We start from the raw sequence: 20,882 nt of genomic DNA on the forward strand, positions 1-20,882 counted from the left end.
GCCTGCGCAGGGAAAGTTCATCATCCAGCTTTAACACAAATGGTGCACGGACTACCGAATGCTTTTGAAGGAGAAGCAGTTCGGTACGCAATTGCAAGGATCATAACGAACCATAATCCGAAAGTTTGATAAGTCAAGGATACTTTCCTAGACATAGCGTAACGACCTGTTCCACCAAGGGCGGGGAAGGGAAGGGTCGTCGAGGGCAGAGGACATGGACAAGAAGCGGTTCTTGGCAAGTTTGAAGGATGACAAATGGAGCAAGAATGAACCGAATTATGTATTGAACAAGGAAAAAACTGAAATTTATTCAAGGAGACATTTTTTAACATAATGACAAGTTTTGCCTTGAAACTCTAAAGTTAAGTGAGCTTAGATTAGAACATTTTCAAAATGGGTGACTTCCTAGAAAAGTGCCTACTTATATGCCAAAATAAAAAATTTATGAGGCTTGATATGAGACGGGTCAAAATAGATAATATCTCCAATGAGTTAATCTATGGATGTCATACATCAAGCGAAAGTCCGGCTATTCATGGCGTCATCGCTCCATTCTTCTATCTACATGTTGCAATGCAATGAACACCATCGATCAAACTTGCCCTGGTCACCACCGCCAGGCCCAAATGAACCCAAATGAAGACCGCCGAGACGTGAGGCTTCTCTGTTGTCGATACACACCTCCACCAAGAAGAGCCCAAACAGCGGTCTCTCCCGCTTTATATTTTAATTCCGTCACAGCTCAGGCGATCGAATAAACAATTTCGCAGAGGAGGATCGCGATGATTGACGAAACGTCCTTATCTCCAAAAATTTACTAATAAATATCAAAGCCCGACGTCCATGATCCTTCTAGTCAAGACCTCCGTCGTCATCACGTCCTTATCGACGCGCACGCCCTCTCGTCACCCGAACCGCCAGGATGATCGAGGCCACACACCGTCAAAAAAAGCCCATCAGGCCCCTCCGCTCCCTGCCCGAATCGCCGACTCTTTTGCGAGGTCGCGTGCATATTTTACAAATTCGACCCACGTCTTTCGACTATAGTCCTTTGACTACTATTTACTTTAAGGACAATTCACACACACACACACACACACACACACACACACACACACACACACACATATGTATGTATGTATGTATGTATGTATGTACAATTTGTTTATACGCAATTCACATCTATCGATTTATTAAATTGAATAGATAGTCAATATCTAGAATGTCAACCGTTCACGTAACTAACATTTAATATGAACAATATAAAAAGATGGATTACACGACTTATTGTTTAACATTTGGTTGGTATGACTAGTAGTTTAGATATTTCCAACTTGGGTCAAATGATAGAAAAATTACCCAATCAGCCATGAATCTATCGTATAAATGTAGATTCAGTTTTAAACTTTTCAATTTTGTCAGTTGCGTATTAAATCTCTGCGCAAATTCCAATTTAATCATTCTGGTTATTCTTCACAAACCACCTCTGCAGCGGTCCGGTTACCATTGGCTATCTTACACAACACATTGCCACATCAAGAGAAAAAAAAATATATATTTTCAACTTGGATCAAAGGACACGGTAGAGAGAGAGAGAGAGAGAGGGGTGATGCCAGCAGCTTTGGCTGATTAACAAGGTGGACTATGCGTGAGAGGAGTCGGCAGCCGGCGGTGAAATAACTTTTATCATGAGCCCCAACCCCAACGCACGCGGTCACGGTCATGAACACACACCTTGGATCCGACACTGCAACGGCAAATCCCCACCCTATTCGACTCATCCCTTACTCAGTCTTGGGCAAATCCAATGTCAATATGATCCGAACTTCTTCACAACGACGCCTTTTGTCTCCGCATCGCCCCTTCTCCTACAGCTGCTCAGCCCCTTTCTAGACAAAACCATTATTCAAATCCCCCCCTCTCTCTCTCTCTCTCTCTCTCTGCCTTCTAGTAAGTTTGACCTCAGCACAGAAGCGATGGCTTTACGAGTCTAAGATTCGGATTGCAACTGCGTTGCCTACAAGCGCTAGCTTCACCACGAAAGGGACGTGAATTAGGAAACAAGTTGAAGAAAGAACACGTACATTGCTGTGCCCAAAACGTCCACTGCATCAAACAGAGACCGCGGTCTGATGGTGGCAAAAACCAACCGCATGCCTGACGAATATGAAAATGACCCCAACTTGAACCCCCCACCCAATTTGGCCAGACCATAAAGCGACCCTTGCTATTTTGAACTTGTGCCAGATCCACAGTTAATTTCCTACTCGTCTCGAGCCCTCATTAATAAGATAAGCTAATGCTCTGATAAATAAACCGATTACTTTAATTGTATGGTTAGAGAGGTTATTTGTATGCCTCCTTATTCGAGCGAGCAAACTCAAGAGTGTATTAAATACCTTCTAAAGAAAGGAGTATCATTTTAAAGATTAAAATATGTTGAAACCCCACATAGAAGTCCATAATAAGGATGAATTATTCCTATCCTATTGGTAAACAACTAATCAGAGTCGTAATCCGAAACGGTGGCATTGCCCATCATATGATCTAATCATCGCAACAGAACCAAATTTTATGATCCATTTCGTCGAGGAGTGCATAAAATTATTGTCATAGAGACCCCCCCTAAACCCAATTTTTAGAGATTTTGGACCCCACGCGAATTATACTTTAATTTTAATACGCCCGTGGGGCCCACATGGAGCGACGTCATCCCCTCCGCCCTTTATCTGTCGTTGACTCACCACCTCCCCCGAAAGATTTATCCATGCTCTACAGTAGTTCGTGAGTACAGTCTGGTGAAATTCCAAAGATACCCCGCCAGTCTAGTGCTGGCGGGGTCGGGTCGGCAGGGCAAACCGTCAATTACCGGCAAAAGAGGAGGGCATTTTGGGAATTGAGGGAACAGTTCGATTTTTTCCTGAATCCTATATAAGGTCTCGGCTCCGCCCCCGATGCCTCCACAGATTCCGAGAATCACGCGACCGCCGGGGGAAATGAACGCCGAGGCTCCCTCCGTTGGGCAGCCTCCGCCGCCGCAGCCTCCGCCGTCATCCGCCGCGGCGACGATCGCCGACATCCACGAGGACGTCCTGAGGGCCCACGTCCTGACGCGGCTGGACGGCCCCACCCTTGCCTCCGCCGCGTGCGCCTCCTCCCAGCTCCGCTCCCTCTCCTCGCAGCGCGACCTCTGGGCCAACATCTGCCGCGCCACCTGGCCCTCCACCGCCTCCCCGCTCGTCTCCCAGGTCATCTCCACCTTCCCCGACGGCCCCCGCTCCTTCTTCTCCGACTCCTACTCCCTCCCCACCGCCGCGGCGCCCGCGGCCCCGGGCCCTCGCCCGCCGTCGCGGCTGATCTCCGCCGTCGACATCCGCTACCGCGGCGACCTCATCTTCGGCAGGGCCGTGGAGACCGACGCCGACTCCGGGTGGTTCCAGTGCTCCCCGTTCCGGATCGACGTCCTGGACCCGAAGGACGCGGTCCGGACGGCGATACGCTTCCGGGATGCCGAGCAGGCGCGGCGCGACCTCGGGGACGGCTCCGGCTGAGCTGGGTCCTGATCGACCCGGCGGGGCGGCGGGCGATGGACCTGTCGAGCCAGGCGCCGGTGTCGGTGCAGCGGCACTGGCTGACGGGGAGCTGCACGCAAGGTTCGCGACGGTGGTGGAGGCGGCGGCCTCCGGGGAGAGAGGGTCGGCGGCGGCGGAGGAGGCGGTGCAGTGCGGGGTGGTGGTGACGTGCGGGGGTTGGGAGGAGGAGGAGGAGGGGGCGGAGGGGGATGCAGGTGAGGGAGGTGAGCCTGCAGGTGGAGGACGGGGACGGGATGTTCCTGAGCGGGAGGGACAGCCTGGGGGTGCTGCAGAGGGCGTTCGGAGGCGGGAGGAGGGGGAGGCGGGAGAAGGAGGAGAGGGAGCGGCGGCGGAGGTACGAGGAGTTCGAGAGGAGGAAGAGGGAGAGGAAGGAGAGGAAGCTGCGAACGGAGGGGACGCTCGACTTCTTGTTCGTTGGCTTCGGGGTCTTGGCCTTCTCTCTCTTCTGGCTGCTCCTTCTGTGCCGATGAAGATGAATGAAGAAGAAGAAGAAGAAGAAAACTTTGGATCTCTTATTATTTTTTTCTTTTTTTTTTCTTTTAATGAAATTGTTTCAAGGTATATTTTGATGGAAGTTGGGAGATACAGAAAATATGGAGAAAGAGAGGAAGATGACGATTTTGGTTCCTGGGTAATCATTCATCGATCGACGTTTAAAGTAATTGGTCTGGGTATCAATTGAACAAATAACAGAAGAAGATATGAAGGTGACGCTTTTCAGTGAAAATTGAAGGCGACGGGCCTACTTAAAATCGTGAAAATTGAAGGCGACGGGCTTACTTAAAATCGCAAGTACAGACAGTGACAATGTATAGTATAAAGCAAGACATCATCCGCAAGCCATGATCATCTTCGAGAGGATGTTGATTGAGGACCTACACCGTTTTGTCAAGCATGGTCCTACCGTAGAGAACACTCCCTCAATCTTAAAGGAAACGCCTCTAGAAAAGATGGGTATTGCTGTCTCCGTCAGCTACAAAGTGTAGTCTGAACTGAAATGTATGACGGCGAGTATGCCAAAAAGGAAACTGTAAGAAGGCAAGGACCGGCCATCTCGTTCCCCAGACAAACTCGATATTCACAATAGCCATTAGAAGATCTCACGGTAAAACATTTTCCATCTCTCCTTCTGATCCTACATCGTCTATAGTGAGCAAAGGAACGGGTCAAGATTGAAAGAAAGCAAGAGCATTTACATATTGACAACAGTCTGCCGGATATTGTTTTCATAGATGACACGAAAGCGAGCTATGCACATGTGCGCTCCTACTTCCATCAATCTGAGAAGGAAATCAGCTTTTTCGTTTTACTCACTTGAACTGTACCTTCAGCAATGTCTGGTAGAACATGTCAACAAACTGATCATCCTGGAACAGAAACAAATCAACAAGTTTATGACAGGGACACAGACACGAAACAGCTCGAATACTTTCCAGTGGATGTCAGATGCGGAAATGGCATCCCATAGAGCACCATGATGTAAAAAGGAACATATGTATGATACCACATTTTTAAGTCTTTCCTTCAGACATGCAGATGGGTTGTAGAAATTTATGTCGCTATGCAATCTCAGACTTATTCAGTGATGCAGAAAGATAAGGCTCTAGAAGGCAAGTATAACCGCGATTGATGATTATTATACCAGGAACGGTCACTTGCTTGTGTAAAAACTCATCTATAGAACTGATCCAATAAAGTAATAACAATACCAAACAAGAGAGGTCAATTTATGTCTCGCGAAATAGTCTCCAGCAACATTCTGTGTTGGCAGTTATCACCAATAGGCTGTATTGCCTATTTTTCTCAATTTACAGAAAACTTTTCAAAGGGTTGGCATGACCCCAGAAAAAGTGCTATAGTTTTACAAGTGATTGTGAGCTATAGAGAACAACTGCCGTGGAAGTAAAGACTGCTCAAAGACCAGTGGAAAAAAGGAAGTACCCGAACAAGCATATACAGAGAACAAACGCCAAGAAAGTACAAGACCGCAAAAAGACCAAGGAAAGATAGGCTAACCTGAACGAGCATAACAAGTGCATCACGAACTCTCTCTCTGTTGATTAAGGGTCTGTCAGCCGGAGGAGTAGGAATAGGAGTAAGAGATGCCGATGGAGTGGGAGGAGGGAATGGATTAAGCAGAGGAGTTCCATGTGGGTGTTGCAAATTCAGGGGAGGACGAAGGGAAGCAGCAGTAGGATTTGAAGATGAGATTGGAGGCAGCAACAGTGCAGACGAGGACGATGGGGTTGATAAAAAGGAAGAAGGCTTGATTAGACGGCTAAATTGGTCGCTGCCATTGGAAAGATCAGAAGAATCATTCCGAGGTATTGGATAATAGGGAGACGAAAGAGAGAGATTTAGCATGTCAGGATTTGGTGCAGGAGATGAAGCAACAGTGGGTACAAGGGGAGATAAAGGCACAGTTGCAGCAGAATGGTTGTGCTGCATAGACTTCACCGGGTCGGCATGCTTTCCAATATTCAAAGCCATCTGAATCAGGATAAGGGAGAAACATATTAGTCCGCCGATAGATAGAATGGTATAGTAGTAAAAACTGACATTGACATTCTGTAGAAGTGAAAGAGAGCTGGCATTCATGCAGCATTTGCAGTCTGATAAGATAATTACAACTACCCAGAGGGAAGATATCATAAAGTTTCACCAAAATTTCCTTCATGTGCGAAATGCAAAATAATGATTGGAAGAAAAAATTAAAGTTCCTGTCAAAACGAATGAAAATATTCTACTAATGTAGAAAAAAAATTATGAATTAGTATGGATGACTTCTTGTTGGTATAAAAGAGAATTTGAGATGATTTTGGATTTTCTATCTTTTTTTGAAAGATTTTGGGCGTTTCATATGAAAGAAATCACCCATCTAACATTTAAAGGTACCAGTAAAAAGCCAAGTGTCATAATCTTAAAGCCAAAAGAAACAGCCACTAAAAAGGTTTTAGCCAACCTATATAAATCAGCCTCAAACTGACGAAAGCACCATGCCCAAATTTTCAGTAAAAAATAATCAATGTTGAATCACAAATGATAGGACCACAAGGAGAAAAAAATCAGCATTCCTAGCTCACTATGGGACAGGCAGTTCTCAATGGCTCAAGCTCAATAACCATAGGTATATAAACACAAATTTGCAGGTTTGAAGGAGAAAGCATTATAAGAGACCAAAATTTCTTTGTTTAAAATGCAAGACAACATGCAACTGCATCCATAACACGTTTATATGCTTGAGTAGAATCTCTACTAAAATTGTAAAGTAAGAACTGTACATTGAAGAAGTTCATAAATGCTGTTGAGTCTTCAGGAGAGTCAATTGCAGGAGCTGTTGGGGATGGCTCTAGCAGTGTTTCCATGACAGACAAGCTTGAAGCTCCTTCAAGTTCCTCAAATTCACTAATCCACGTGTCCACAATTGAAAAAAACAAAGAACCATAAAAACACCAGATCTCATATTAAAGACAGATTATTGTCAACTTTTATCTTGTCCCACTGGCCAATTCAAGACGTCACGAGGAAATAGATACACAACATCTAAAGAGAACTTGTCAGAAAAGACCTCTGGAGAGTTTATCATCGCAACTTTTTCCTAGTGTTAGAGTTGGTCAGTCTAATCCATGATTCCCATTAGTAATACAACAAGCATATTTCGCAGGCAGCCTGAACTTACTCTAACTTCAAAATGTTTTGCATGAGGTGCCTGCAGTTTTTGCAACAAAATATAAACTCTGTTGTCCTTAGAATAACTATGTATCGGTGTAGACAATAACTTACAGGCACAGACGTTCATCCAACATTCATTTTACTTCAAAAGCTTGAATCATCATTACCTTTTGGTTGAAGGCTTTGGCTTTGAGGGCACCTTTGAATACGCGCTGAGTATCCTGGGAAAAGTAAAAAGTGTTAAAGATGAGCCATTCCTGTTAAATAGCAATGTTCCAATGTTGCTTATCCACACTCAACAAGAGCAAGACGATCATTCTATAATCCACATCAAAAAGCTCTGCCAAACGACAAAAACTGACAGTACATGTTCGGGACATCTTCCCATGGAAAACCCACTTGATCGACAGCTCTTGAGATTATTAGCCTCTCTTAATTTGTCATTCCAAATCTAGTTTGGAAGGTATGTGATATTATCGAATCACAACAATAATTCATGATTTTTGAATGCTTTGGATGTATTGAGGCCATCCAAAAAATCAATAAGCAACTAATTATTTTTACAGCACATTGATAAATGCTATTCTTAAATGCCTTGCGTATAATATTGAAATAAAATAAATTCACATAAGCCACCAGCATCGAAGCTTTTGTAATACATGGTTCATGAACTCTCATGCGGCAATTTTGGAACATATTCAATCTTTTGCTGGTCTAGAAATATTACAAACACATTCCCCCATTAGTGTCCATGCCTAAATAAGAGAAAGAATTGTTTGCCCTACTCTAAGCACTGATTAACTCAAGCAGCAGTAGTTGCTTAATTATAACAGTAGCTGCCATCTAAGGTAAAACCAAAGTCAAACCATGTTTCCCTCCTAAGATTCAAAGTCCTCCTCAGCAATTTCTCCCTGTATACTTTCTAGATGAAAGCAAACTAGATATCATCCATCAGTAAGTCTGTTGGTGGTGCGGCTCACCCGGAAACCCTTCCAGAATCCTGTGCTAATAGGTAAATAGGTCTTAAAATGAATATCCAGGACACAATACCCTCACCATAGAGCCAAAATTAATGAAGCAGGCTCGATTGTTTAATGGATAATCTGTACAACAGATGGCCAAACTGGTACAATCTCGAGGCTGGTATGCCCTTAACCTAGTCTAATTTTCTGGTTCAGCCTAGTTCAAATGACATCATTTCAATAAAGTACCTTTTCTTCTAAACCCACATCTGTTTGGCTGACAAAAGTTATCGGACATTACTCTCATTATCTGTCCTCTCATCTGCATTTCTATTTCGTCCTAAATGTTTTGATAACAACAGAAATTTAACTGGTACAGGAAACAAACAAGAACCGATACTTTACCTAGTAAAGAGATTTGCAACCTCCTCGCATTCGCGTGGATTGTAGAACCAAATGCCATTAACTTCTTGCGCTGCATTACGATACAACAAGTATGGAACCTGGACTTCATACTCAAAATCTCCAAGCAGATTCTCTACCAAATTATCTGCTCATCATAAAATAACGTGCAATGCGTTACTTGATGCTCATTTGCTAAAGAACATCATAGCGTAAAGGCCATCCAATTACGACCATTCATTGTTTCCCAAACTAGGCAAGCTACTAGTAGCTCATTTGCATCAAACTCTGCGTTGTATCACAAGATGACTAGAACGCCAAGAGAAAAGTCTCATTAGCTAGAAAGGCATAGCATAGTATCTGAAACCCTGAAAAAAAATGAGGCCACGAACCTGCGCTTCGCCTATTCAGCACGATGAACTGAAACCGCGGCTGAGTATTCCTATTCAAAATGTCACGGATGGAGATCGTCAAACACAACTGTCAAGAAACTTTTTTTCCTGAAGCAGAAGATTACGACTTCTAAACAACAGCTACCTCTTGACAACAAACAGAGATCCTTCGACATCCTTGCGACTCTGCAATCACCCCACACGACTTTCTCATTCTCAATGTGACAAGCAACCAGAAAACAGAAAGAAAAACAACCGACCGCCGCTAAAAAACCTCCCCCGAGTTCATCAGAATCCGAAGCAAACCACAAACGCGGATTCCAAAAAAAAAAAAAAACGGAAATCACCTAAAGCGAGCGCTATAAAGAATCGCCGACAAATCGTTACACTCAACCGGACGGCGACAAATCGTTAGAAAAAAGGATCCTGTCTAGGTACTGCTCCGATTCATGGGGGCGGCGGCCGGGAGCACTGGGAGACTAACCCATTGGTTGCTGTCGATGTTGAATTCGTAGAGCGTGACGTGGGTGGAGGTGATGAGGATCTCCTCGATGCTGGGATCGACGCGCTGGAGGACGGTGAGGTTGAGCACCTTGGTGCTGTTCTGGTCCAGATTCGGCGTCAATTTCCCGGCCTGCGACGACATGCCTTCCGTCCCCTTCCCTTCCCTTCCGTCCCGTCCCGGCGGAGCGACGAGGAAACCCCCCGACCGGAAGGATCTTGTCTCTCCCCCGCGTCCGCCGCCGCCGGCGAGGCGAGGAAACTGCCGGAGATTTGAGGAGGAGGAGGGAGGATTTGAGAGCGAGAGAGAGTGTGGAGCTGGGGACTGCTTTTGCTTGGGAAGTAGAGAAGACGGTACCCGAGTGCCTTCGTGCCTTCGCTGGGAGGGTTGTGCTGGCCGTTGCGAAATATGCGGGCTACGTTTCGTTCAGTATTTGCAATGGGCTTTAACTCAATGCAAATGCTGAGAGCTACTTGAAAAAAATACAATAGTGTTTGGTAAAAATACAAGTGATTTGTAAGGAGCTTTTGATGGGTATAATGTGTGTGTATATATATATATATATATTTTCTTTTTCTTTTTCTTTTTTTTTTTTTTTTTGAAAAATCGGCTAAACCCTTCGCCGGCTGGCGAAGGGTCATGCCGCCGGCGAGCCGATCTGGCGCGGGCGGTGGCCGGGCCGAGGTCGCCCGAGGTTGGGCGACCTCCCGCGAGGGTCGCGCGACCTGCCCGAGGGCCGCCTGAGGTCGCCCTACCTCGGGCGACCGAGGGTCGCGATCGCGCAACCCGGGCGAACGCGCCACCAGTAACCGCCGCCTAGGTCGCACAACCCTCGCTGCGCCACGAGACCCGGGCGGCGGTCGCCCGGGTCGCGTGGCCCCCGGGTCGAGCGACCCTCGCCGAGGGTCGCCCGAGGCTCGGGCGACCTCCGACGGCTCGAGTGGGTCGCGCGACCCTCGCCGAAGGTCGCCCGAGGTCGGGTGACCTCGCCCTTCGCCGGGACCGGCGAAGGGTCGCTCCTTTTTCATTTAAAAATAAAAATAAATACGAGGACAATAATGAAAATATGAAAAATTAATGAAGGTAGTTTAGGAAGGAAAAAATGTTTTCAACATTTGGTAGAATGCTGAAAAGCTCAAGGTGATCCCTACCACTTTGGGCTTTCAAAGATTTCAAGGACTCCACTTTCATTTGAAAGCTCCTTCAAGGGGTTGTCAAACACCATTATTTTTGAAGGGGCTTTGGGGGGGAATGGGCTTTCTAAATGCCCATCCAAACACACCCGCAGTATGCACGGACGTCGGTCACATCACCGGACCGGATCGGACTGGATCGGACCGGGCCGGACCGCTAGAGATGGACCCGCATCTGTCGCGCGCCCCCCTTCAAGCCGAGAGTGGTCTAGGCCCCGGCTCAAGCGCAGACGTTTTAAGCGGATCGAGGGACAGTGAAGACTCGAACCGTTAAATCACGATGGCTTTTTTTTTTTTTATTGGTCAATATTATAAAAAACCTCAAATTAGTACATATATCCCAACTTTATCCCAAACTAATTTTTTACCATAAAAAATTTCAAATCGATACATCTTTGACGATCCACAAAAAACTTCAAATCGATATTATCATTTATTAATTTTCGTTAAAATTATATTAATATCTTAGAAAATCATAACTTAATATACTCGTGACAAATGGAAAGTACAACCCTAAAATGGTATATTTATAAATTATTATGTGTCATCCAACTCATCAATTTTATAATAAAATTTAACGGGAATAAACAGATAATAAATTTATTATGGGTGTATCAGTTAGGTATTTTTTTTTTTTTTGGTAAAGTAAACAAACAGTTAGGTATTTTTTGTTGTAAAAAAAAGTAGTTTTTGGTGAATTTATTATAAATATACTAATTCAAGATTTTTCATGATATTTATTTATTATTTTCTTGGAAGAACATACTCCCATTGCTTTAAATTTAGATTTTAACCCCTTCGAGAAAGTTAGCCTTTAAACTCCACAAGAAGTTTAGTGTGCTACGTAATGGATGGAGAACTTGATGATGCAGCCATAGATAAAGAATTTGCCGACGCATGCAACCGAAACATTACATTAGCCAACCATAAGTTTCCCCATTCAATTCAACACAACTTCATACACTTAAGAATGTCTTTTTAACTCTGTATACAATTCGAATTGCACCCTCTTTGGCAAGCCACCTCGTGCGTCGCTCGAGGACTAATCTCGGGCTCGAACGTGAAATTTACGGCAAAACACAGACCACACAAATCACAAATGGAAAAGAGCGAAAGGAAATGCTGCGACGATGTATGTAGCTGGTCGTCAGATCCTTCGGAGAGCCATGGCGGAAAGCACGACAAGCACCATGAGCAGGACGACGGCGATGAAGGAGCCTACCACCGACCCGCTCACCTTCTGGCAGAAATCACCAAATTGCTGGCAGATGGCCAGCCAATTTGTGTTCAGGTTGCCGTTGTGCGCCAGGTAGACTATGGCGGCTGCCGCCGCGCCGGCGGAGGTGGCCAGAGTTAGAGCCACCTGCCGAAAGGTTTCCACAATTGAGATCACAATTTTCACTCTTATCTATCACGTCTATTGACCATTCGGCCATTTTTTTTAACCTATTTCTTGTAAGAGCATACGAGTATCATAAGGTCATTTTCATTTACCGTACATTTAACTTATAGTGTGAAAAAGAAGAAGAAAAGAAACAAAGGCGCGGCTCACCGTGTCCAGGATGAGGAGGAGAAACCGGGGTCCGACGGCACGAGGGCGAATGATTGTGACGATGGAGAAGGGGATTGAAAGCACCAAATAACCACCAACTAATGCCATCGCAATCACGAAAAACCTGCATACATAAATAAGTACCCATATTGTCTAAGTAATATGCATGAAATTAGTAATCATTCTACTTATTAATCATAGGATTAAGTGCACCACATAATTGGTCAGTCTATATATCCTTGAATCTCCATAAAAGCTTTAACCAAATTTTGGTCTTTGAGACGATGGAGTATTGTGAAGAGTTCACTCACTGAAGAGTAGGGAGATCGTCGTAGCTGGCTTGGAACTGAAAGAACTGAGTGAAGAAGGGGAGCGTCTCTTCGCTCGTCCCCATGGCGGCGGTGGAGGCGAGGGTGGCCACGACGGCGCATATCCTCAAGATGAGGTCGAGGATGGCGATCCCTTTCCCCCATCCCTCAGGCCTCGGGGGCGGTAGAGGCGCCGGGATGAGCGGCGCTTTCCCTTTGGCGGCGGCGCTCGTCTCCTGGACCTCGATCGAGAATCCCTCGCCGCTCTTCATCTTCTCTCCTTTCTTTCTTGTAAGGGAGACACGGAAGGATTGGAATGAACTTCGTCCGAGGGCAAACTCAAGCTTTAGGCAGATGATCTGAGTGAGCTAAGAAGAGGTGGGCAAACTTGGATTGTGTGATGAGAACGCAAAGGGACTTATCTTTTTTATAGAGCTGGGAAATTGTGGTTACTCCAAAAGGGAAATCAATACTGCGGAGTTTAGATTAATGATTACGTGGTGGAGCTGGAACGTTCAGTTGATTATGAAGAGGGCTAGAGGAATTGGTGCTAACCTCTCCCTTAGTGGAAACTTGCCTTCTGATTCATTCACATCCTTTTTTGGGTCGTTAAGTATAAAAAAAGGGTTTGGCAGATGCAAATGTATTAATTAGAACATGGATTAGTTTGCTCCACTTCAAGATTTGATTCAGCCAGGCGAGACCTAGGGAAAATATTTCCCCAGACTTTGGTCTATGTGTAGACTCGGAAGCCCAATGAATCAGAAAGAAATCACTCGAGACCCATTATTGTGTTATACAAGATCTATCTATTTCATATGTATAATGTATATTTTACCTTATGTACTTCATAATTCTAAGTCGAAACATAATCCAGGTGCCCTTGATCGTCTTCACCCAAATCCTGTCATGCATGCAATTATTGCAGACAAAAAAAGCTCATGAACTAGGAAATTTGGTATATGATGATTAGATAAAGATATGATTTTTCTACATTTTGACTAAAGTTTATATTCTCCTAACCGAACAACTAAAGCCCCCCAACCGTCCTATTCCAGCGGGGCAAGTACTGAGATTTCTCAATTCGTCCAGCTCGGATATCTCAGGACTCTCTTGTTCTAAGACATCCATATGCATCCAGCAGTCCGACATAATCGCGATTAAGCGGAAGAAGGGAGCTAGTGTTTTCGTCATCGAGTTGACCATTTGAAGGATCCAATTTGGGAATTTTTTAAGATCGAAAAGGTGTTAAGCGGAAGAAGTAATGAAGTTGGTGGGTGTTTAGCCAAAATCGATTATTTTAGTAAGGGTTAAAATCACGAAAAATCTCAAATTAATATATTTATAATAAATTTATTTCAAATTAATTTTTGAGTCATCAAAAATACCAAAGGAGCTACTCTCGTGACAAATTTAACTTAGCTTTCGTCAAATTTTATCATGAAATTGCTAAATTAGATAATACATAGCAATAACTTAATTAGTATGGCAAGTTTATGTGGAAATCCATATTAATTTTGGGTAAATCTATTATAGATGTATTGGTTTGGAGTTTTTTGTTATTCATAAATTAGTTTTGGGTAAATTTACCATAAATGTATTAATTTGGAGTTTTTCGTGCTATTAACTCTTTTAGTAATATATGTAGCAAAATTGGTGGTCTTTAGATTTTATTTTTTTTCGTGATTCTATATTGTTATCAAACTTTTTCTTATGCAATCTAATAAAAAAATGGATAACTAATAGGCCTTATTAACAAGGAGAAGCCAGGTTTAAATAACTTGTGTCTTATCTTATTTATATATATTGGTGAGTTTTGAGCAATATATGATGCATTTAAAATTTGAAAGAGACTATATTCAGTTTTGAAATTTTAATCAGGCATGCGTAAAAAATCTTATATTTATAAAAGATAATCACTTGTAAGCATGCAAAACATTCTCGATAAATTTAAGTACTTATTTTATGGTAAAACAACAAAAAAGCATTTTGTTGGCATTGACAATGACATGTTTCATAAATCATATATCTTCACGATTAATTATAATCACATGTATTATCAAATACATGCTATCTCACATATATATATATATATATATATATATGAAATCTATTTTGGCCATACACATCAATAAATTGACACGAGAAACAGTAGAATTTAAGAAAACAAAATATTTACTGATGCTATCACCATATGTAACTACATGTTCTAAAAAAAGATAATAGCATAAATAGTTCTTAAACTCTAGTCTAATGTGCAAAATAATGTGCAAAATAATTCTTTTTTTTTTTGGTTGGTGTGCAATATATGGTTCATGCATTTTAAATTTTTCCAATTTAGTCCATGAACTTTAATCCAGTCTGCAATGTTGTCCATTGGAATTTAATTTGTTAAATATAATTCATAAACTTTTGGTATTAGTTTAATTTACACTTTAAATTATATGAAAATGTTAAATGTTATCTTTTAGTTAATTCAAATTCAGGGATAATCTTGAATGTTTTTATATAATTTATGAATTAATTCTGAGACGGCATTATACATTTGACTAAGGTTTATGGACCATTTTAATAGTTTACCCATTCTAAAGATAAATCTTTTCCAGGAAAATGGAGTGAAGGTGAAGCGATGACTGACGACACTTTCCTTCTCCCTTTCCTTCTCCCTTTCCTCCTTCCAAGCGACCAGATCAAAGCAAGCGAGCGAGCATTTCGCGGTCGTACGCCCCGCCAAGTCGTAGTCCAGGGCCCTCATCATCACCGTCATCATCATCGTCATCTCCACCATCGTCGCCGTGGTGTAAATGCGTGACCCACGTCCAAGAAAATGGTGATGCCTAGGATCTGGACTGGGTTGAACCATCCGAGGGCGAAGGCCGCGCTCATCTGGGTGCTCTGCTTCGCGCTGTTCAACTTCCTTCTCCGCATGGCGCTGAACAATTCTTCGCAGGGCCCCGTCCCGACTCCGTCTTCCGGTGGTACGTCAGGTGCTGGGGTTTTTCTTGACTTGCTTGTATGGTCTCTCCTTTCGAACCGCCCGCGACTGCTGTTCTTGATCTGCTTCGGGGATTGGGAAGATGGAATTGCGACGTGGGAGATATGGGTTTTTTTCTTCGTCGATTGTCCTGATGATCTCGTGGCGAAAATCTGGTTTACCGACTGAGCAAAGCTAGCGTCGATTCTTGGCTTTCTTTAGAAAGAGAAGTGAGATGAGGGTGGATTAGTTTTGAGTGTGGAGTGAGATGTTTGCTGTGGCTAATTAGACATAAACAAATGGTGAGAGGGATCGGATTCGTTTGCCAAGAAGGTTTGATTGGTGCAATGTAGTGGGTTCCTGTTTCCGGGCAAGACTTCTTTGCATTGGAGAGTTAAATGAGACTGTGGTGGAAACCCAAAACTTATCTTTGTAAGATGAGAATTGTGTTGGTATTTTTGGTTCGGTAGGCTGCTTAGTTAGCGGTTCGTTCTTAGGTTTCATTATGTTAATTATGCTAGGTATACTAATGCGGGTACAAAAAATTATAGCCAGTGATGGGGCAAACTTTTAGTGACAGTGGTTATTACCTACTTGTTTAAATGCTCGTTTGCCAATGTGAGACTGTTAGCCTCATTGTCAAGTCTTCCTGGTGGTTTCTCAACTTAACAAACTTCCTTGCATCATTTGTAAAGCTTCATTTTGCAACAGATATCCCAATTTCCAACACAGAACGGAGGTCTAGATTGTATGATCAAATGGCAAAAGACTTGGATGAGCATGGGGCAGCGTTTCTTAAACAAGGGGAGACCTCCCAGTCATTGTCCCTCTCAGAACTATTCACTTTGGTGGATGGAGTTGTGAAACCTGTACCTAAGGTAACTTCTCTGACGATTTAACCTTTACAGACAACATGGTTATTTCCTACTTTTATGTATCATGACATTGGTACTGCTTATTTTTCCAGGTGGCAAATCCTCCTGTTCGAGCAAATGTACTGTACTTAAGCTCAAAATACTCGAAACCCATATCGTAAGAGAGCTCAACAATATGCTTGATGCTATTTCATTTGCTTTATGTTTTTCTTGGCTAGTGTATTACTGGAATCATGGCTGTCACCACAAATTGGATGGGCCATGTTCTTCCGAGTCAATTGTAGCTTAGCCAGGCTTTCTGTTGATATTGTATAGTTGACATATTGGTGTAGATCTTGCAAATGGCCAGTACTGTATGCTATTGTATTTTTAGTCTGCTTGGTCAGTTACGTCTAAGAAATTAAAATCTTTTCCTTCTCTGCCCTGCTAACTATCACTGGCAAGTTTCTGATATGGATGTTGGAGAACGGTGGAAATCATTTCTGGCTTTATTAAAAAGTATTTGACAGGACCAATACTTGACAACATGTAATAAAATCTATACAAGATGTCACTTAGATGTAATTTGTACCCTTGGAAGTAATTTAGCTTACTCTTCTTTTCTTTTGCCCAATCACCTACTCCCAGCATAGGTCGTCTTAGGAAGTGATAAGTAATTCCTCGCATTTTCTTTCTTTCTATAACTTGTAATTCTATATGGAAGTGATGCTTGATCTGAATCTTGTGCACCACTAATTGCAGGGACTCTGTACGGCAATTATTTGAACCATATTTTGATAAAGGTAAGCTTTTGTTTTCTATTAAATTGCCTCTCTGGCAGTTTGTTATTTGAATTCTCCTTCATTTTAGTAAGATTATTTAATTTTATTGGCAAGCTAATGGGAATCTTTGTTAGCAATCTGGTTTCAGAACTCTAGTCTGTATCATTTTAGCATGTTCCATGCCTCTCATCATATTTCTCCTGTTCCAGCCTCTGAAGATGAGGTAATCTATGCTTAATGGGATTTGATTCTTGATGTACATTCTGCTCAGACTTGGTACTAATTTTTGTTTAAACAGATTGAAGCTGAAGCTTCTGCTGTGAGGGCAGTTGCAGATACTGTATGCCCTTTGAAGATTGTGTTGGATAGGGTGGTTTTGACGTCAACTGGTGTGCTTCTTGGTTGCTGGCAGGTAACTTTTAAGTCTCAATGTTCAAGAGCTCTCCTCTCTCCTTCACAACTAATTGCTGTTGGCTAACTGCTTCTCAAAATCTCTGAAAACTCTCCATGGTTTACTGATGACTACTGATGATCTTTCATGAATTATTTGCAAAGTTGCTTTGATTGATGATGATGCTTAATATATGTCCAGGTTACCTCAGGGACAGATCCTATCTCCATTCGTGCAAAGTTGAGAACTGCACTTCCGCATGCGCCAGAAAAGCAACTTGTAAGTAGAGACGACTCCCTCCCTGTTCAACCTGTGCTGTGAAGGAGGTCTAGGATTCAACCATATGATAGAATGGGAAATATCACTGTCTTCGTGTCTAAGTGGCATGGGCAAACAGCTGGGGTTGAGTACGTAGGTAGAGAAGTTGTGCTTGTACTCACAGATACATGAGAATGATTCTATGGTAACTCTGTTATTCTCCTCTATCTGAATTATATAAATTATGTTTCTTGATTTAGGAGGGCAGAGTGAGTGTAAACATATGATTTTCATGCTTAATAGTATGGCAAAAGTATCTGGTCATCCTTTATATTTACATGGAAGCTTTGTTCTTTTCCCATATATCTATGTATGAATGTCGTACATTTTCGGCCTTACCAAAAAAAAAAAAAAAAAAAAAAAATGTCGTACATTTTCGGTAACTTTACCAATTTCAATGTGCAGTATGATGCTGCTATTCTTCATACATCCTTTGCCAGGCTCTTGGGTCCTCCTAAAGCCACTCCCAAGGTAATAAGATAATCTGATGTACTATGCATTCTAAGTTGCTGGCTAATTCACATTTATTGACACTAAATGGGAGCTAAAAAAGAGAAAAGGGAAGCAGGGAAAGAAAAGGTTGAGGCTTCTGTTGCACATGAAGAGTAGTACTGCCATCTCTATGGTACTCGACTAGGTCCATCTTGAGGCCAAAGAGATGGTGACATTTTCTTATTAAGTATCAGTGACATTCATAATGACGCAAATGCATTGAATTCGTGAGCAATGGCTTCAGTTAGACTCTTCCGTAGAATGAAGGAATTTGACACCATTCAAGGCTTTGGAAAGCGCATGTAGATTCTTGTGGGAATATTAAGCTTTTATAGTTACAGTCTGTACTGAGCTCATTTTCATGTCATACTCCTTCAGGACTTGGGTACAAATTCAGAACAGCTACAATTCTTCCATGAGCTAGTTGCTCGACTAAACAAGAAACTTAGAGGATCTGAGGTTCGTTCTTGCTCTTTATTAGGAATTTTAATACTATATCACCGTGATTAAAGTACTGTGTATTTGTTATCTGTTTGGGTGAAATATTGCTTGCAAGTGTCTCATGTGCTTGGTGGCTCTCATGTGGAGAAATGTACTATGAAAGTCACATGAGATAGCCTCAGAAACTGCCATTCAAAATAAGAAAAGACCCGTGACACCCCTCATGTAATCACTTTTTGCAATCTGCATTTTTTAGAGGAGCATGTGCATGAAGGAAACTGTATTTCTAAGCAAAGGGGCCACTGAGTTCTCTTTGTGATGGAAGAAAATGGGAGACAATTTTGCATGAGACAGACAATTTCCTTTATCTATTCATTCATGACAACACTCTAGGGATATGAAGTAGTTTGTGGATTCACAGTATGAGTGGAGCGAACTTTGCATATCTGGGTAAAAATTTTCCCTGAATTGTCAAAATGAAGTTCTATTGCCAAAGAAAATTTTGTACTTGTTTGCATTACATTACAGAACTTGGTACTTTCCTAGCCTCATGTGTTGTGAGATTGAAATTCATGTTTATATATATTATCTACCCATGCACAGATCATTTCCTGTTGCAATTTATGGTTGCAACTTCGTGACCGATGCTGGTGGCAAATTTATTTTACCAATTTGGAGTAAAATTAGATAGCATAAGTTCTTGGGGATGTTGTCCACATCATTATGAATATTGATTCTAAATCGCGTGGGGCAAGTTCTTCTTATGTCAATCAACATTTCGATTATCTCTTCACAGGATCAATTATTTGCTGACAATTTTTTGCATCTCTGTCCCGAGACTGTGCAGGCATTGGTGTCTGAGCTCTGGTATGTTGAGGAATATGATGTCTTGGCTTTAGCAGTGGATGGAAGAATGAAAGTTCGGAGGTTCCAGCTTGGTTGCACCGGAGCCTAGGGTGTTTTATCTGCCACACTTACATGATCGCACCTTTTCTAGAACAGTACAACGCAAGATATGTAACTCTCTGGGTTGAAAGCTCTTGCATATTGATCCGACGAACATTTCTGCGGAATATAGTGAATGGACACTAATATACAGTGACTTGATGTTACCTACTCCCTTGATGGATCATGAGTGCATCTCGCCTTCATCATGAGTCTGTTATAGCCGCCATGAATACAAATGTTTCTTTCCAATTGCGACATCTTCGTTCATCTATCATGATTCTCCCTGCCTTTTTATGCCTTTAAGTTTCCCTTGAGAAAGCGCTGCATGTTTCATAGGTATGTATTGGTTACTTTCCAGGATACCATCATCGTTACCTGAGGCGTGCACTTATATGTGAAGAAAAAAGATCAAGAGAAGATGCTTATTATGCACTTTGTAGTGGATGCTTGAATAGAATGATGCCTTGTCCGTTTTTTCACTCTATAATAATGCATCCATATCTTCTTGATTAATCATACCATGCACTTAGTTATGGTAATCATCATTGCTGTGATTAATTATTGTTTTGGTTCTTAAAATGATGAAGAGACATCAGGTGACACTCATGTCCCCTTACCAATGTTTTTGTATTTAAGTGCTACTTTTATTAGGTGGAAGGGTCAATTTGACCGAAATTCTTAGTTTCCTGCCGTTTCCCTCTGCCATTCTTTGAGTCTACTCCTTTTTGTGTATGGCATCGCCACTCCCTTTGGCAGCATCCACTAATTCGGAACTTTGGCCGCATCCACTAATTCGAAACTTAATTTGAAAGCCATATTTTGACCTAGACTTTTTTGGGATGCTCCTAATAACCAATGAATGGTAAGTGCTTTTTTTTTTTTTGGCGTGATTGCGCGATTCTTTTGGGCGAGTCAAAAATTGGAATGACACTTCACCTTAACTTGTGTTAGAGATATGTCCTCTTCAAAGTCGCTCAATATCTTGTTAGCAATGAAACCGTCAGATTTTATTAGAACCATTGTTGGGGTTACGCATGGCGGACTATTGAATTATTGACATGCGGAAAAATTAAATTGAATGACTAATTTCAGACACATAGGTAACT

General features: G+C 42.4%; 3 protein-coding genes and 1 pseudogene across 4 annotated transcripts; 2 read left to right on the plus strand and 2 right to left on the minus strand.

The window, feature by feature from the left end:
• The first annotated feature begins 2,971 nt into the window (after positions 1-2,971).
• On the plus strand, positions 2,972-4,255 carry LOC104447417 (annotated as a pseudogene).
• Positions 4,256-4,424: 169 nt separating this feature from the next.
• Positions 4,425-9,906, minus strand: LOC104447428 (mRNA-decapping enzyme-like protein). The gene is made up of 8 exons (XM_010061173.3): positions 9,506-9,906; positions 9,167-9,207; positions 9,022-9,071; positions 8,633-8,777; positions 7,433-7,486; positions 6,875-6,998; positions 5,610-6,083; positions 4,425-4,960 (listed from the first exon to the last, which is right to left on the minus strand). Exons 1-8 carry the CDS (start codon positions 9,665-9,667, stop codon positions 4,904-4,906), a joined length of 1,107 nt encoding a protein of 368 aa, XP_010059475.1. The 5' UTR covers positions 9,668-9,906; the 3' UTR covers positions 4,425-4,903.
• A 1,685-nt stretch (positions 9,907-11,591) lies between these two features.
• On the minus strand, positions 11,592-12,987 carry LOC104447444 (casparian strip membrane protein 1). The gene is made up of 3 exons (XM_010061181.3): positions 12,580-12,987; positions 12,269-12,392; positions 11,592-12,079 (listed from the first exon to the last, which is right to left on the minus strand). Exons 1-3 carry the CDS (start codon positions 12,846-12,848, stop codon positions 11,864-11,866), a joined length of 609 nt encoding a protein of 202 aa, XP_010059483.1. The 5' UTR covers positions 12,849-12,987; the 3' UTR covers positions 11,592-11,863.
• A 2,203-nt stretch (positions 12,988-15,190) lies between these two features.
• Positions 15,191-20,047, plus strand: LOC104447455. 2 transcript variants are annotated; one of them, XM_010061194.3, is made up of 10 exons: positions 15,191-15,554; positions 16,262-16,428; positions 16,518-16,582; positions 17,167-17,207; positions 17,321-17,409; positions 17,485-17,598; positions 17,779-17,856; positions 18,301-18,366; positions 18,766-18,846; positions 19,676-20,047. In XM_010061194.3, exons 1-10 carry the CDS (start codon positions 15,404-15,406, stop codon positions 19,781-19,783), a joined length of 960 nt encoding a protein of 319 aa, XP_010059496.2. In that variant the 5' UTR covers positions 15,191-15,403; the 3' UTR covers positions 19,784-20,047. The 2 variants fall into 2 exon arrangements, with proteins under 2 accessions (XP_010059496.2, XP_010059490.2); XM_010061188.3 differs by having other exon boundaries at positions 15,192-15,563.
• The last annotated feature ends 835 nt before the right edge of the window (positions 20,048-20,882 follow it).

This window comes from Eucalyptus grandis, chromosome 1 (genome assembly GCF_016545825.1).
Source record: "Eucalyptus grandis isolate ANBG69807.140 chromosome 1, ASM1654582v1, whole genome shotgun sequence".
In the NCBI taxonomy this organism is placed as follows: domain Eukaryota; kingdom Viridiplantae; phylum Streptophyta; class Magnoliopsida; order Myrtales; family Myrtaceae; genus Eucalyptus; species Eucalyptus grandis.

What these genes read in the sequence shown, in the direction of transcription:
- LOC104447428 (XM_010061173.3), bottom strand. Translation starts at nt 9,667, where the DNA reads ATGTCGTCGCAGGCCGGGAAATTGACGCCGAATCTGGACCAGAACAGC. An exon ending in ACATCGACAGCAACCAATGG is followed by an intron (nt 9,208 to 9,505) that starts GTTAGTCTCCCA and finishes GGGTGATTGCAG; the next exon opens with AGTCGCAAGGATGTCGAAGG. An exon ending in CCAAAGCCTTCAACCAAAAG is followed by an intron (nt 6,999 to 7,432) that starts GTAATGATGATT and finishes CACGTGGATTAG; the next exon opens with TGAATTTGAGGAACTTGAAG.
- LOC104447444 (XM_010061181.3), bottom strand. Translation starts at nt 12,848, where the DNA reads ATGAAGAGCGGCGAGGGATTCTCGATCGAGGTCCAGGAGACGAGCGCC. An exon ending in GACGATCTCCCTACTCTTCA is followed by an intron (nt 12,393 to 12,579) that starts GTGAGTGAACTC and finishes TTATGTATGCAG; the next exon opens with GTTTTTCGTGATTGCGATGG. An exon ending in TCCTCCTCATCCTGGACACG is followed by an intron (nt 12,080 to 12,268) that starts GTGAGCCGCGCC and finishes ACCTTTCGGCAG; the next exon opens with GTGGCTCTAACTCTGGCCAC.
- LOC104447455 (XM_010061188.3), top strand. Translation starts at nt 15,404, where the DNA reads ATGGTGATGCCTAGGATCTGGACTGGGTTGAACCATCCGAGGGCGAAG. An exon ending in TTGTGAAACCTGTACCTAAG is followed by an intron (nt 16,429 to 16,517) that starts GTAACTTCTCTG and finishes TTATTTTTCCAG; the next exon opens with GTGGCAAATCCTCCTGTTCG. An exon ending in TGAACCATATTTTGATAAAG is followed by an intron (nt 17,208 to 17,320) that starts GTAAGCTTTTGT and finishes AATCTTTGTTAG; the next exon opens with CAATCTGGTTTCAGAACTCT.